The sequence below is a fragment of the Hydra vulgaris genome, chromosome 12 (assembly GCF_038396675.1).
Source record: "Hydra vulgaris chromosome 12, alternate assembly HydraT2T_AEP".
Classification (NCBI taxonomy): domain Eukaryota; kingdom Metazoa; phylum Cnidaria; class Hydrozoa; order Anthoathecata; family Hydridae; genus Hydra; species Hydra vulgaris.
The window spans coordinates 13879150-13896863 of NC_088931.1; the positions used below are offsets into that span (position 1 = coordinate 13879150).

A 17714-nucleotide genomic window follows, 5' to 3' on the forward strand; every position below is an offset into this window, starting at 1 on the left:
TTAAAGTAATTTTTTGTAAAACTACAATCATTAAAGTATTTTTTTAACATTTTAACTTTTTATATATTTTTTGATTTTTAATGTTTAAAGACATTTAAAAGATGCTAATCAAGTGTATGAACATTTGTAGGGACATATTATGGGTATCGAATAAATAATTACGCTATTTCAACCCTAATGGTTTATTATCTTGGTCTTAGACTTAACTTTGGCCTTAACTGAATTGTTTACATCTCTTTCACTTTCTTTATTAAACAAAATTAGTTCTAGATTTACTAATGCAATACAATCTGCAAAATTATTATTGAAAAATGCAAAATGTCATAAGATGTTTGCATAATATATTAGGCAAACATCTTATGACATTTTGCATTTTTCAATGATAGTTTTGCAGATTTGCAGTTTTGCATTAGTAAATCCAGAAGTGAATACATTTCATAAAATATTGATGTTTTATGAAATGTATTCAGTTTGGTGGAGCTTTACTAGGTGTTAACAAATCTTAAAAAAAGCATTCCGTACATTCTAAAAGCTATTCAGTTATGAAAAGATTTACGTAAAGCTTCAAAACTTAGAAAGTATTACGATAATGTACTCGATGAGTCCTCAACCTTTTGTCTTATAGAATTAACTCTTACTTCCGATCTTTCTTAGAAACCGTATCTCAAATTTCAAAATTAGCATCTACCAAGGTTGCATCTTTTTATTGTGGTTGAAACTTTCTTCACCGGATTGTATTCTTTATCTCTACAAATCTCAAATCCATCCTCAAATCCGTGTATGGAATACTGTTGCCATATCTGTTGCGGATCTTCTAATATTGCCCTCTCTCTTATAATCAAGATGCAAAAATGCATTGTAAACATAGTTGGGTCTGCTCTTCCTGTCAACCTTCAACCATTGTCAAATCATCGTAATGTTGCTTCTCTTTCTCTTTTTTATAAATACTATAATGGAAACTGCTCTAGAGAGTTAGCGTCTCTTGTGCCATCTACTAAAACTCATTCTCGAGTTACTTGTCATTCAGTTAAGTCTTATCCTTTTACTGTGGCTGCTCTTAGATGCGCCATAAATTCTTATTTGTCTAGCTTTTTTCCTTGAACATTAGTTCTTTGGAATTTGCTATCTTTTAAGTTCATATAATATGCAATCTTTTAATTCGTCTGTTAATCGTTATCTTGTTAACTCTTTTCTCTGTCAGTAACTTCTAACTCCGATTGTGGTTGCTTGCAGCCTTGTTGGAAGTGAAGCTTTTAATATATATATATATATATATATATATATATATATATATATATATATATATATATATATATATATATATATATATATATATATATATATATATATATATATATATATATATATATATATATATATATATATATATTATATATATATATATATATTATATATATATATACAGTATTGGACAAAACATTTGCAAACAACATCGAACAATGCTAAAAAGTGTTCCTAATTTTACATGTCTTAAAAACGAAACAAACTATACTACACAGCAAACAGTTCAGGAGTCTGGAGTCATAGCATGACATGACATGAGCAATTAGCTGACAAGTGACAGCACACAGGCATAATTTTGTTGACAAGTGCCATTTTGCAGCGGACAAAACAAGTGCAACTTTTTTGGTTTGTTTCATTTTCTTAAGTCTGGTCCGTGTCCACGTCACGGAAGTTTTTTAATAATTAAAGGAAGTATCCAGAATTTTCCAAAAGAAGCATCTGGAAGCATTCAGTAGCATCCAGAAATATCCAGAAACATTCAGAAGCATCCAGATGCATCCAGAAGCTTCCAGAAGCATCAAAAAGAAGCATCTAGAATCTTTCAGAAAAGGTTCACACAGGTTCATTTTACTATATAAGAGACATGTAAATCGACATGTAATTCAGTCAGTATATGGAAGTCAATCAGTCAGTATTATCAAGACAGTTTATCAAAGTGAGTTTTATCAAAGTGTTTTATCGAAGAAAATCAATACAAGAAGTGAGATACAACAAGTGTTTCATTAGATCAATACAGTCCACATCCAACCAAGACGTTGTGTTCCACAGAGCATTATTGTATCATCACAAGGTAAATGTAACACGGGTAGCCTTGAGAAGCGTGATTATTTATTTTTATTATTTTTATGACTTCAAGTGCAAAAATGGCTCCCGACAGTCTTGGATTGGAACTAAGAAAGAAAATTATTGGCGATTACGTAAGTGGAATGTCACAAAAAAGTATCTGTAATAAATATCGCGTGAAAAAATGACCGTATCAAGACTATGTTTCAAATATCGTTCTACGGGGAAGTTGGCAGCAGATAACAAAGGTGGAAGACCGCGTTCCACCACTTCTAGAGAGGATTCTATGATCGTCCGATCCGTCAAGAAGGATCCCTGGATATCATCAGTCGAGATACAAAAGCACTTAGAGCTGCCTGTATCGGACCGAACAACCAAACGACGTGCTGTTGAAGCCGGATTGTTTTCTCGACGCCCTGCAAAGAAACCACTGATTGCACTAAAAAACCAGAAGAAAAGACTCCTGTTTGCTACTTCTCATATTGACTGGAATGTGCAGAAATGGCGAACTGTCCTGTTCAGTGAATTGAAGTTCAACATCATTGGGAGCAATGGCATTTGCCAGGTACGTCGACCGGCCGGAAAACGCCTCGATTTACGTTACTGCCATATGACCGTGAAGCATGGCGGAGACAATGTAATGGTCTGGGGGTGTTCTTCGGCTAACGATCTAGGTCCAATACATCGAAACGATGGAATAATGGACCGTTTCATGAATAAAAATATCCTGAAAGATGTTATGTTACCTCATGCTGAATGAAAAATGCCAATAAAATGTGTTTTTCAGCAAGACAACGATCCGAAACACACTGCAAAAGTGTTCAAGCAGTGGTTTCAAGATAACCACCTATCGGTGATGGATTGGCCGCCTCAATTTGCGGATCTCAACCCTATCGAGAACCTGTGGGAGGTTGTCAATGGCAGAATTAATTGTGAAGGTGTTCGTAATAAGGATCAACTGTTTGAATAAATCCAAAAGGCCTGGGCAGCAATTCCACAAAGTTTCATTGATCACCTAATCGAATCTATGCCTCGAAGATGCAAGGCTGTGATCGACAACAAAGGATTCGCCACGAATTATTGATAGCGAAATACAGCTTGGTCAACATTTTGTCGAGTAGCACTTGTTTTGTCTAGAAAGAAATCAACTTTTTATAATACTTTTGATTAATTTAATAATTTTCGTGTACAAATAATGAACTTTGTGATGAATAAAACTTGAAGAACTTTGTCTCTTAACAGTTACATAGTCATTTCTCTAAATTGAAAAAATGCAGCACTTTTATATAAAGAAACTAAATTAGCATTATTTGGTTGCACTCGTTTTGTCCGATACTGTATATATATATATATATATATATATATATATATATATATATATATATATATATATATATATATATATATATATATATAACATGAAATTAACTTAAATATATCACAAGATAACTTTCCATGACTCTTATTAAAAGATAATTGAGATAAAACTGGTTTAAACAGCTGGAGATATCTTATTATAAGATTTGTATTAATTCTTATTATGTACGTTTTATGACGTATTGTATAAACATTAATTGTTCTAAGTATATATTACAAATAAAAAAGTAATTTATTCAAGAATGTTAAACAAAATGGCATAGTGCAACTATTAGTCTGAATAAAAATACAAAAAATACTTTTAAAGTTCTATTGTTAAACTATCAATAACTTATTTTGACTAAAATTGTTTACATTTTTTCTTTATGTAAAAACATCTTTTCATATATCTAGGTTTATACTTAAATGTGTTTAATGACTTGTTGAATTAAGTGCAATTAAAAGTTGATGCTTTAACTCTTTTGAAAGCTTTTAAAATTTTGATATTTCGTGAGGTGTTAGTTTAGAATCAGAGTAAAGAATATTTATAATTTTAATATCGAGTAAAACTCACAACAAATTGTTTCACTAGTAATGACTTGAAAAAGCAAAATTTCTTTTTTCAGTTATCATCCTAATAATATATTGATGCCGAAGCTGCAAAAAACTCAACCTACTTATAAGAATTTCCTCAACCTAAACTACAAAAAAGGTATAACTTGATAATATTTAGTTTGAAAACAATATAAAAAATAGAAAAATAGGGGCGCCAACCAGGTTGTCCCAGGAAGACTCTCGGCGCCCCTGTTCATTATTTTTCAGAAAAGTAATTACTTGGTTTTTAAATACACACACACATATATATAATTTTTTGATACTTCACATATGACACTTTCAGGCATTGTGCAAATTCAAAACTGTTCATGCATATGTCGAAAGGAATATTTTGGCAAACATCGCTGTGATTGGAGCCAGGAAACTAAAATACCCAAAGAAAGTTCGCTACCCTTTCCTCAAATGTGAGGGCAATGAGTTAATAAAACATACTTTTTAGTATATTATACTAAATTTAAACTCATTGACAGGTTTTAAGTCATCTTTAAACATTCAAAAGTTATGACTATGCAGGATTTCCGCTCTTTCAAATGAAGGGGTTGTGATTTTCACATGATTATAACCTTGGAACACTAAAGATTATTAAATGAAACTTTAAAATTTGTCGATGAATTTAAATTTAGTTATAAATTTAAATTCATCAACTTTTTAATATGCTAAAAAGTATGTTTTTATTAACTCATTCCCCTCACATATATAAATTCCCCCTCATTCCCCTCGCATATGAACTTTTTGGAGTTATTTCCAGGCTTCAATTAACGTGATGTTGCAAAATATTCTAATTTATATAATTATGAACGTATTAAGTCTGGACTTTGCACAATACCTGTTTTCTTTTTTTAATGTATTCAAACAAGTGTCAATGTATTCAAAAAAGTGTTTATGTTTTTATTTTAAGTGTTTTGTTTGAATATCTTGTTGGATATTTTTATGGAAGGAAGTGTCAAGGTTACATTTTTATTATTATTTGTTAAACTTTGTTCTTGTACCTAACAATTGTTTGAATTTTTTTACTTTGCGTGTTTCTTATGTTTGTTCAGTATGTGGTGTCAAAAAATTATTATCTTTTAAATTATTTTTTTTACTTTTTTAAGTTGTACAGATCGAAATATTTTGCATCATTTGTATAGTAAATAAAAATCAAACTTCTAAATTTTTATCTCATTGTTAAGCAAGATAATATTTAAATCATACATGTTTGGATTATTCATTATTATGTCTGATCCAAACATATTTAAAATCACAATATTATACATAATATTTGATTTAGTAATTAGGAGTATATAAAGTGTATTAATTAACAAAAATTGGCAACAATCAGTATATAACTTAGATGGTTATTAATAAACAGATAATGTTGCGCAATAGTTTATCTAATTACAAAAAAATTCAGATCATTCCTCGATATGCAGACGTTAACCTGCTGCGTAGTTGCATGACGATAACAATAATAATTGGTTTAATAAAAAGTGATAAACAAAATATAATAAGAATAATAATAATAACAACAAGTAATATAATTATTAGGTTACTCTTGCCGTGTATTGCAGATGAATTGCAGATTATTCTTGTATTGTATTGCAATATATACGCGTAAAAAGATCAAACCTCGTCGAGAACAAAAAATTTAGGTAAAAGTTTAAAAAACGTGTAAAATTTTTTGTTTGCCTTATGATACTTATTTGTAAATGTTTATCTTGTAAAATTAATTGACTCGCACTTATAAGAATTCATAAAATGTATGAAATGTAAATATTTAGTTTCAAAATAAACAAAATATGCACGAATGTTTTTGCCAAATATTTTCAGTTAAAGCTTTGTTGTTTTAAGTATTCGTAAAATGTTGTACTTATGAAAAACTGCAAATCTTATAAATTCACAATCTCATGGAGACAACAATTAACACTACGGTAATTTAACTAATTATTATTTAATAAGTTATTGTACTTGCCGTTTTAAATATTTTTTTTGTAGTTGGTGAAAAAGAAAAAAAGGCTTTATTCATATAAGTATATACGTAATGTATATACTTATATATCATATAAGTAATGCATCTTTCCATTCAACAACATTTAACTAAAAAAATGACTTTTAAACTCAATGAAAAAATTTTAAAAAAGCTATTATTTAATTTATATATATATATGTATATATATATATATATATATATATATATATATATATATATATATATATATATATATATATATATATATATATATATATATATATATATATATATATATATATATATATATATATATATATATATATATATATATATATATATTAGTATATATATAATAGGCAGAGCAAGTATTATAGTGAAAACTATATACATATACATACATATATATATATATATATATATATATATATATATATATATAATATATATATATATATATATATATATATATATATATATAATATTTGCTCTGCCTATTATATATATAATATTTATAAATATATTTCAGCTCCTTTTATTGGGAAATATAAAAGATATAAAAACATTTCATATATGTGCATTTTTAGGTACCATTGTTAGCTCAACTTGTATATGGAACGTACAGCGAACTTAAAACAAAGGTACAGAAAATTTGTTTTACTTAGGCAAAGAAAGTTTTTTCAATTATACTGTATTTTTACCAATGTTTTGTTAACAAATATTTAAAAAACAACATCGCATCTATTCTCATTATACCTAAAAGACTTTATATAACGTAATATGCAAGCACACTAAATAAAATTTGGCTCCAGCAAACAACTTTTTATATCCCATAAATGATCGAGTATAATTTTTTAAAATTTTGGTCCCACTATAGAAGAGGACGCCCAGTTCATATTTTGAATTCCAGGGGTTTTTTTTGGGAATAAGTAGGAAAGTTAATGGATTAACTCAATTAAAAAAACACTAAATTATGGAAAAATCATATTAATTTAATAATGTAAAAATTCAACTTAAACAAAAATTAAGAACATTAAAATTTTTATCGAAACAAAAATCTCCAAAAGTATGATTTTACTTGAGGTACAGTTTAGAATATAATATTCCAAATTGTATTCACTTTTTTTTCATTGACATTCATAACTAAACTAAAATCGAAACGCAATCATCAATCAATTTTGTTTGATATTAATTCAATCCATTAAAAGGAGGGTTGTAATATATTAATAAAGTATACAAATCGACATTTCGCTAATATGTGGCTGTCAGCAATAATCAATCAAGATTGCGTTGTTTTTGTTAATAATTTACTTAATGTGCTATTTGACGTTGTGTTTCCAAAAAAACAACACAGTTAGTGATTATATTGAGATATTCAAAGATTTCAAATTACACTGGGCAACAAAAAAATATTTTTTTCTTGCATCTTTAGCAATTTATTCAAATTATTCTAATTTTGGGCTGAGAAAAAAGAAAATAACAACAAAAATTTTTTATTAGCCTAGTTTCTGAGATATGCAATAACATTTTTTTATTTCAGATTAATTTGCAACAGAGTAATATGATATAATTTACATATTCTACTTATATTTAAAGTCCATTTGGTTTCTTTTTATTACAGATATATTATAGCAGCTTTAAACAAAGAAAACATTATCATCAAGCTAATAGGTATATAGATGATTATCGAGTATCGTCATGAGATCGTAACCTTTTTGCTTTCCTTTTGTGAAATAGTTCTAGAGCAATATTGTTCCCTACACACAAACCAACAGTAATCTGCAAGCATAGCCTCATTCCAACGACCCTGATTTTTTTGTTCCATTACAGAAATAACTTGGAGAAACCTTTCCCCATGTTTTTCACTTCAGCTCCACAACTGGGACGGGGGGGGGGGGGGGGCGGGAAGAGGTCTAGGTATGAGTAGAGGAAATGAATTTTGAGGGATATGTTACATCCATGTTGATGGTATTTTTGCAGAGGTACTTTCACCAATTGAACGTAGTTATCATCTTTTTTGTTGCCTAAAAATCCACAAATCACTTCCTTAAGTACTTACCAAGTTTCCTTTTCTTACCCCTTCAAAACTTCCTAAAATGCAGGATCCTTCATAAGTTGACGTATTTGTGGCCCAAAAAAAACACCCTTTTTAACTTAGACATCACTTATTTTTGGAAATTTGCTTCTGAAATACCTAAAAGCCTGTCCTTCTTTGTTCATACCTTTGACAAGATTTTTCATTAAACCCAACTTAATATGTAATGGTGGAATAATAACTTTTAGATCCATGAGCCGTTCAGCAATGAGATTTTTTTCATCTCTATTAAGATTTCTTGAAGGCCAGTCTTCTTTTATTTAATGTGAACTTCTGTCTCTACTGTCCTACATACACAAAAGTAGCAGTATTTAGTATACCCTAATCGCATTTCTAAAAGTATAGCAATGATTTTTAAATCACCGCAAATTTTCTTTGTATTCATTGTAATCGAGTTTAGGAGAACTTTTATGTTTATATAAGCCTCTTTCATATAAACTGCCAATAGAAACAAAAGGAAGGGGGTATCCATTGTAAAGTAATACAGCTTTCAAGCTTAGCTTAGATGAGTCTATTAATAATCTCCATCAATGACATCAATGCAAACAACAAGATTATTTTTCTTCTCAAAAAAAGAAAGCAGATTCTGCTGTTGTTTTCTGTAATGTGAAATCTTGACATCAAATTGGAGAAGATCTCACTGCTTTAGTCTTGACCCTAGAAGTTCTGCTTTTTTCTGTGACAAGTCCAGATCTCGAACAAGGTCAATTAATTCTGCTTGACTCAATCTGTGTGGCACATCATCTGTTAACACAAAATCAGAATATTTTGGTGTGGAAGGCTTTTTTTCTTCTATTTCTAATTAATTTCTGCATTCATTTTCTAGGTTCTAGGAATAGGTTGAATAGCAGATGGAAGATTCAGATATTTAACTGTTTCTATATTCTTTATTGACAAACCTGCCTTGATGGGTGGGGTCAAGCAGAAATAGCAGTCATCTGTATGGTTTTCCCTCTATACCATAGGAACAGCAAAAGTCAAAGATCTCCTTTTATTTTTTAACCATTCTTGTAGTGTAACTGAACAAGAGCTACTGCATATGTGGAGCCCATGGCTTATCCTGGTCCGATACCTTTATATCGAAGTAATGCTGGTAAGCAGTCTTCACAAGAAGTTTCATAGTTCTTTTCTGTGAGGAAAATGTTCTTTTACCACAAATGTAACAAAAATTGTCCACTAAATTTACACACTTCTTTGGCATGTTGATTTGTCAAATTTTACACTAGTAAATGAGAAAAAAACGGTTAAAAACAAAAAAATAAATTTCAAAAAATAAAAATTTATACCTTATTTAAAAGCAAAAAAAATTTTTTTTTCATTGAATGAAAATCTATACCGTTGAGAGAAAATTTTTACTTTTATTTCTTAAACTAGAGCTAATATGTCATTTTTTAATTCCGCAGGTGGAAATACATAAGAAATAACATATTTCGGTTCCGAAACAAAATCACTGTTGGGCAGTGTTACCTGCGATTTTCCTAAAATACTGCTTCTTTTTTACCCAGTGGGCACCAGACCAAAAAAGACGTCTTTTGAGCGTTCAAAAGACGTCCAAAACGTTTAAAAAACGTTTAAAAATGTCTTTTTAATGTCCCGTACCAACTGGGTAATAAAAATATAAACTAGCTGTCTGTACCTTTATAATATGGGTCGTGGTAAGGCTGTTCCATCGACCATTTCTTTAATTACTCTATACTATAATACTTATTATATGGTTTTTTTCAAATACTTTACTTCAAATTCTTTTTACTTCAAATATTTTTACAACGGTAGAAAAATCTTTAGAAAAATAATTAATTTAAAAATCTAGGCTTTGGGTTAACGATCAACTTTCGATACTTTAAAACTTTTTATCGAAAACTTCTAATAATAAACGGGATGGATATAAAATATAGATGACAGTTGCGTGACATTTTCCTAGGTATTTTTTGAAACTTAAGACTTTTTAAAACTTTGACCCTTCCGTTAATTAAGACTTTAATCGGCAGATGTGAACAGTTATTTTTAAAAGTAATCAAGAATTTAAATTAAGTGGAGCTTTTCCCAAAATAATAAAATCCCAAAAAAAAACTTATGCCGATTTACTTTTATAGTTATATATTTATAATTTTATATTTTATATTTCTTCATAAAATAAACTTTTATCATATTTATTTTTAAATTAACAAAACAAAACAATTGTCAATTTTATTTTTTAGTTTTATTTACGTGCCCCAAGAAGTCCTTACGGTCTTATCACAGAGCACCGCGGATGAGCATTTAATAGGAGGTTCACGCCTCCTTCCTAACCGATGTAGCAAAACTTGCCCAGAGGTGGGGCTTAAATCACGGATCCTTTGTTTCTGAGGCAAGTGCGCTAACACTGCGCCACGGCTACTACATTTTCTTTACCTATATCGCATAAATACGTCATCCGTATTTTCTTTACCTATATCGCATAAATTTTGTTTACAAATATCGCATCCAATTATGTTTACTTATATCTCATAAATATACGCCATACGATTAATCTTAATAAACGAAATTAAATTGTAACATGTAAAAAATAAGAAAAAAAGACGTCACCAATAATAACTTGGGAAAATGTTCAAATAGTCATGCTGATCCCTAATCTTATCAATGAAAAACAATTTTCTTACACCCACAGCTCTAACACATTACATTTGGACATGTTTTTGCGTTTTAAGCGCTTGTGGTCTACTGAACCTATTTTTAGTAACTTACTACTAAACTTCCTGGTTTTTGGTTTTAAGTAATTAAGGGCGGATGCAGCATTTTTTTTATGTTTGTGATAGCTAAATTCCAAACATGGGGCTTTTCATGGAGAAATTTATTTGTTTATGCTTATGTCAAATAAAGATGCTTTTCAAAAAAAATTGATATGATTAAAGCCTGGGTATAAATTGGCTCTAATATTTTTGCAACACATGCCCCAAACGTGAGAGCAACATGTTGATAAAATTTTTTTTTACTATTTTCAACTGAATTTATATTCATCTATAAATTTTAAAACTCAATTAATAATATTTTACAACCCAAAAATTATGATCATTTAAAGTTTAAACCCCCCTCAATTTGAGAGGGTTTCAAATTTTATAAAGCTATAATTTTTGAACGCTAAGAGATTATACTATGAAGTTTAAAATTTGTCGATGAATAAATGCCTAGAACAAAATAGTACAAAAAGTATTTAATCAACCCATTGCTCTCATGTTTGGGGCAGGAGGAGGCAAAAATTGTAGGGCTTTTTTATTCACAGGCTCCAACCATCGCAATTTTTTGCAAAGCATCTTTATTTTACATAAATATAAACATATAAATGTTTGGAGTTTTCTCCATGTCTGGAAGTTAGCAATCTCAAAGATCAAAAAATGCTGAATCTGCTCCTGCTTCTTTGAACCTCGAGTTCTTTGATATCCTTTATACAATAGATATTCTAAGCTATTGCAAACTTTAAATGTGGTGTAACGTACGTACAGTAAAACAATTTTATGAAATATTTATTTTTATACTTATAACTGTTATTTAATATTGCAAGCATACTTGCGTTACCGGAAGTATTAGTTTTATATAATGTCTTTCCCATTTAAAACCATTGGATATATAAACATCTAAATCTTCTTCGAGAGTAGGTTTTTCTATTTCTTTTAGTTTGCCATCGTTTTTGCATGAAATGTCAGTATTATTTATTGATGCACGAAAATGCAGTTTTTTTACATTTCTCAAAATCATCTTAGTACACCATTTAATATATATATAAAATGTGTCTTTAATAAAAATTTTTACTATATAAATGTATGAATATAAAACGATGTAAAAAATTGTTAAAGAAAGTTTTTTAGGAAACTAAAAAACTTCGACTTTCTAAGGTAAAAAATTGTATTAAAATTTGTGATTTGTCATATAACTTTCTTACTTAAAAGTATAATTTTCTACCCTAATGGTATACTTTTCTACCTTAGAAGGTAGAAAATTATACCTTACTAAGAGTACTTTACCTATACCTTACTATATCACATATTCTACCCTTAGGTAAAAGTTTCTGCTTTATTTTTTAGAGTGTATTAGCTCAAACGTTTAATAATGTAGATTTTGATAATGTAGATTTACTATATCATTTAATAGCTGAAATGTTTTATAACGTTAACTTTATAAGTTAAATAACGTTAACGTTAGCTTAAAGATTTAATTATGTTATTTTGATAATACTAGTTTACTATTTCGTCCTGTTTATTCTAACTGTTCTATTATATACTTCTTGCTTATTTATTACCTAAAAAGTATTAAAATTACCTTTTTTGGTTTTTAGTCCAACATAGATATTTAAAGAAAAAACTATTTTTGAATATAGAAATTTTTATTTATTTTTTGAATTCAATTCATTTACTTTTCATTTAAATTTGTTTATCTTTTTTATTGCAACATTATATGAGGAAGTAACAATTATGGTAGACTAAAAATTATTTGTAGCAAACAAAAACATGCTTGCAGGATTTTGTTTGACGTTAACAGTACGGTTCGTAGCAAACCTCCTTTAGGGAACCTTATGCCCTCAATGAGCTATAGTTTGAGTTTAGAGAACTTTATGTTCTCAATGAGCTAGAGAATTGAGAAAATATAATATGGTAAAGTTTCAACATTTTTGAAAACTTCCCTTTAAAAAAACTATTATAATTCTTAAGCTTGCAAAACTCAAAAATTTACAAGATTTAACCTTTATCATACTGGGTCGTGAAAGTCTTTTTTATACTGGGTTATAAAAGTCTATTTTACACTGAGTTGTGTTTTTGGAGCGCAAAGCAGAAATTTTTTGAAAAATGCACCAATTGAAACTGAAATCTTGCATTGTTTTAAAGCAACCTAATTTAAATCATTTTAGAATATAATTGTTAACATTAAAGATTTTTTTAGGGCTATATTGCAACATACACAATGCTGCAGTATTAGTAGGTTAAGATCTAGGGTATATTGTCGCACAAAGCAAAAAGGATAAATCTTCTAAACAACAAGTTGATTGAAACTGAAATTTTGCACGATCTTGAAGCAACTCAAACTATAATATTTTAGTCTGTAATTCTGATCATTAAAATCTTTTCTATGAGTAAATAATCACAAACACAACACCTTCTAATCGTACTAGTTTTTAGCACAAACTTTAAAGTAACAAATATTTATGGAACTCTATTTATGTATAGACTATCAAATATTTATGGAACTCTGTTTATGTATAGATTATTGATTACGCAAGAGCAATATCATGAAATTTGAATTTTGTTTAGTGTGGGAGTAACTTTGTGTCTAGTCAAAATTTTGCATTGAATTTTTAGTTATTTTTTCAATCTCATCATCTTTTTTGTTATCGCTGTTATATAACTGTTGGTATCGCTGTCTCAGAAATCATTATATATCTTTTCACTGTCATTTTCGAAATATATATAAATTTAAAACATACTTGTTACAGACTAATTGTGTAAGTAAATATAATTTTTTTATCCGATTCGCATCATAATAGCAACAAGTCGAAGGCTGTCGAATTTTATAACTTTATGCGGTAGTGGTGTAGTGGTAGAGCGCTCGCTTCATAAGCGAGAGGTTCAGAGTTCGATCCCCACCATGTCCCTGGTAGTACCGCGCTCACCTTGTTTCTCTGCGCAGCGGCCTTGTTTGTCAAGGTTCGTGTTTCGGAGTTATAGAGTTGAGAGAGGGTTATAACCACAATTAAGTAGCCTCCTCATCTGTAGTGGCCTTCTGGGCCTTAGGGAGGTGAAATAACAAAACAAAAAAAACAAAAAACTACTGCGGAAATGACATAGTGGATGTATACATGTACATGCGACGAATATATACTTGATTTTTCATTGGATTTAGAAAAACAATTGCTTTCATTATGAGACTTTTTGTTGCGCTTTTCATCAACGTCGAGAATATTAACTTTTGCATTTGCGAAAATACACCTTCGACTCCACATTATAATCTATGTTTGAACTGTGCTTCTATCATTATTTCTTCTGAAAAAAAAAAAAAAACCATAATGAGCATGCAATTACATAACAAATATAATTAAATTTATGTAAAACTTGGTTATAAACAATTATAGTGCTGCAGAGTGGAGTCTGTCGATAAGGTCAAGTTTAAAGATGCCGTTGACAAGGCAGGAATAAAAACACTGTCAAACTTCTTCAGTCACGCGTTTATGTTGGAAATGGTCTGGTATAGTATAAAATGAAAAGTCAAAATGTTTTGACAAATTTGAGTAAACCCGTTAAAAATAACAGTAATTTAAATATTTGTCACACTTTATAAACGGTTGCCGTAATTGTAGTTTGTGCACTTTTGACTTCTAAAACCGATTTTTTTTCCCGAGATAACTTATGATTGGCGATATGAAATAGCTGACGCGAATATAACTCGTGTTGTAATCTCAATTTCTATTGCGTGATTTTTATTTTTGATATCTCATTTGGAATATGCAACATTGGCGTGGAACCCTCACCAAAAAAGTGACATCACTTTAATCGAAAATTCGCTCTCTTATCCAGGAAACTTAAATCAAAGTCGAACGTGACGTCATAACTTTAAGTTAGAGAGTTAATAAAAAACAATGAACAGCGTCATCAGTTTTTTACAAATCGTGTGGTGAACACTTGGAATAATTTGCCTAAAAACATAGTCAGTGCCACAACTGTAAATAGTTTCAAAGCAAGATTGGATAAATTTTTCGAATCTGAAAACCTTGAAGCTGATTAACGATGAAATTGGCTTTATTCCCATTTAATTAACTTATTTAAAAAATAACTTGTAAATTTTTATGTAGCCCGCCAAAACCAGAATTGGTAACACAAGCTATAGCTTGTTGCGGTACAATAAATAATAATAATAATAATAATCTGTTAGATATCGATATATATAAAACAGCGAAAAATCATATAGAAAAGATGCAATAGATAGAAGTCGCGCTGTACTTTTGACCTCTATTGCACGATTTGTTCTTGTGTTATGTTAAATACCGCAATTGGGGATGCGCCGAACATTCGGTTCGGCCGAACCTTAGCAACAGTTCGGCTGAACACACAAAAAATGCAAAATTTGGAAAAAAGGTAAAATAAGTTAAACTTTAATATAAAATTTAATTAAATAAATATTACTAATTATTTTTTAATTCAAACATCATGTACATTTAAATAAGCACAAGATCAATAGATAAAATTAAATAAAGAGTAAATAAAAAAGTACATATACAGCCATCTACAACAACCCATCATTCGGACAGTCTTAATATTCTGTTAACCGAACCAACAGTGAAGGCTATAAAGCATGATAACGATCAACAGAGTATTCAAAAGATTGAGAGCACTTAGGAACAGACACAGTATAAGGACGAGACTTAATTGAATGACGAGGAACACAAGAATAAATTTTAGTAGATGGCACCAGAGACTCTCTTTAGAGCAAATACTATTGTACTATTTGTAGGCATCATATGAGGGCATAATAGAACCTTGAGTCAACCCTGACGTTACAGTAAAGGAAGAAGTCAAAAGTAAACATGAGTTCTATTTCCATATTGAAATGTATAGCTGAATATATAGAATGTATGAAATAATTGAATTAATGAAATACAGCAATAAATTAGAACTTTAGAATATAGCATTAGATTAGAACTTTTCACGAAATCAACGTTTCAAAAAACGCAAAAAGTAGCTCTTTAATTAAAAAAGGAATACTGTTAACATTAACATTAAGTTAGTATTATTATATAGAGATGTTCGTAAACAAATGTTAATGCATAAAATAACAACTGGACCCAAGTTGATTCATCAAATAGATGAATATTAATTCTTAATCAATCCATAAAATGTAAAATTGAAATAAGTTTCTCACCACTCAAAAATAATCTTTGCTAATAGTACACCAAAATACCACAAATAAACAACTTACACCAAAATAAACGATAATACAACGTAGAGTTGGCTCATAAAATCTTTAAAGTTGTTGATAAAAAGTAATTGTTACACTATTAGTTAGCTTTAAGTCATCTAAAAAAACAAAAATTTTGACTTTTATTCAAAAATAATACTTTCACAGCTAAGAAGTCATTGTACTCGACCAACTTAAGAATAAAAGTTATTTAAGATCATAAAAGTAAATTTAGAAAATTGTTAGTGTTCTTAAACGGTTTGTAGTTTAATTTTAAAAATAAATCTGATCATATCAAACTATACCCATATAAGTGGTAATTTGCTTTTAATAATAAATTATGAAAAACCAGTTCAATAATTTGCAAAAAAATTATAAATCTGAAGAACGAAATAAATAATTATAAAATAAACTTTTACAATACATACCTATAAAACTAACAAAAATATTTTCACTGACTACAAATAGAAAATACATACCTATAAAACTAACATACCAAAATATTTTCACTGACTACAAATAGAAAATTTATTATTTATGCATATAAGATACACAAATGAAAAACTTAAAGCTGATTATCAACAGGGTTGATAAGGCACCCCAGGGCAATTTTTTTTAGCGTCTATATTCACCTATTTTTTGATAAGATTTTGCATAAATTTAATAAAATGATTAATTATATATTTTATATTTTCAAGACGGTTTCGCCTTGCCCTTTTTTGTGTTGTATTAACAATTTTTGAATATATGTTTAGTTTCAATTTTTTAGTGACCAAACAGGACAAAGCGCAGGGGAGTACGTGCCTCCATCGCTCCCACCCTGCCTACGGGCCTGGTTTAAATGGGTTTTACTAAAAACTCATTTATTTATTTTAAAATAGCATGTGAAAAAACTAAATTATGGAAAAAATATTAAACAATATTTGCATTTTTAAATCACAAATATTTTTCAAAAGAATGAATTGTTTTCAGCAACATGTCATCTTTTTCAATTTTTTCTGCAAATTCTGAGCAGCTATATTTTCTCAAATTAAATTTAACGAACAAAATAGCTGCTAAAGTTTTCATTGTAAGTTGGGATTTCCCTTCCTTCCAAATATCATTGGCAATCGAAAACAATCGTAAAAAATACGGAAACGTTTGTACATGGCAAACAAAAAGCAGCTTCCACCAATTTAACAAATTGTTATAAGAAACGTGATTTTTTTCGAAATGAGAAAAAATTTCAACCCATCACTTGTCACATTCAACAGGCTGTGAGTTCCATGAAGAAAACTTTTTCTTTGTGCAACATAAATTAGTTCTCCGAATTTCGTCCAACAATTCATTGTCATCGAATGTGATTTATATTGATTTTTTCAAAAAAGTTATAGTTTTAATAATTTTAATCCAGTAAAGACCATTTAAAAACTTCAACCTGATTAAAGTGACGTGTCCACTCATCTATATACTCTAGACAGAAACTGTAAAAAATGTCTACTTCTTTCAGAAATTGTATTTCAAATGATGACTACTTTCTTCGGTAACTTGCAAATGCTGTCTTATCATGAAAGATAGAAATTTTTCTTCTTTTCGAGATTTTATCTGGTCTTTCAAATCCTTTAATACTACGGCAACTTCAGCAGCAGAAATATCACCTTTCTCAATTTTTTTTACCGTGTTATAAAAAACATTGCCTTGACTGTAAACAAAAAA

General features: G+C 29.1%; 1 protein-coding gene across 2 annotated transcripts in view; it reads left to right on the forward strand.

The window, feature by feature from the left end:
* Positions 1 to 3984: 3984 nt before the first annotated feature.
* LOC100208566 (testin) overlaps positions 3985 to 17714 on the forward strand; it is a 48204-nt gene continuing 34474 nt past the window's right edge. The window contains exons 1-5 of one of the 2 annotated variants that reach the window (XM_065812265.1): positions 4069 to 4156; positions 4958 to 5007; positions 5587 to 5690; positions 5890 to 5969; positions 6595 to 6648. In XM_065812265.1, the coding sequence (XP_065668337.1) occupies positions 5946 to 5969; positions 6595 to 6648 (78 nt within the window). In that variant the 5' untranslated portion in view covers positions 4069 to 4156; positions 4958 to 5007; positions 5587 to 5690; positions 5890 to 5945. Of the gene's footprint in view, positions 4157 to 4957; positions 5008 to 5586; positions 5691 to 5889; positions 5970 to 6594; positions 6649 to 17714 lie in introns of both variants that reach the window. The other variant, XM_065812264.1, reaches the window with a different exon arrangement.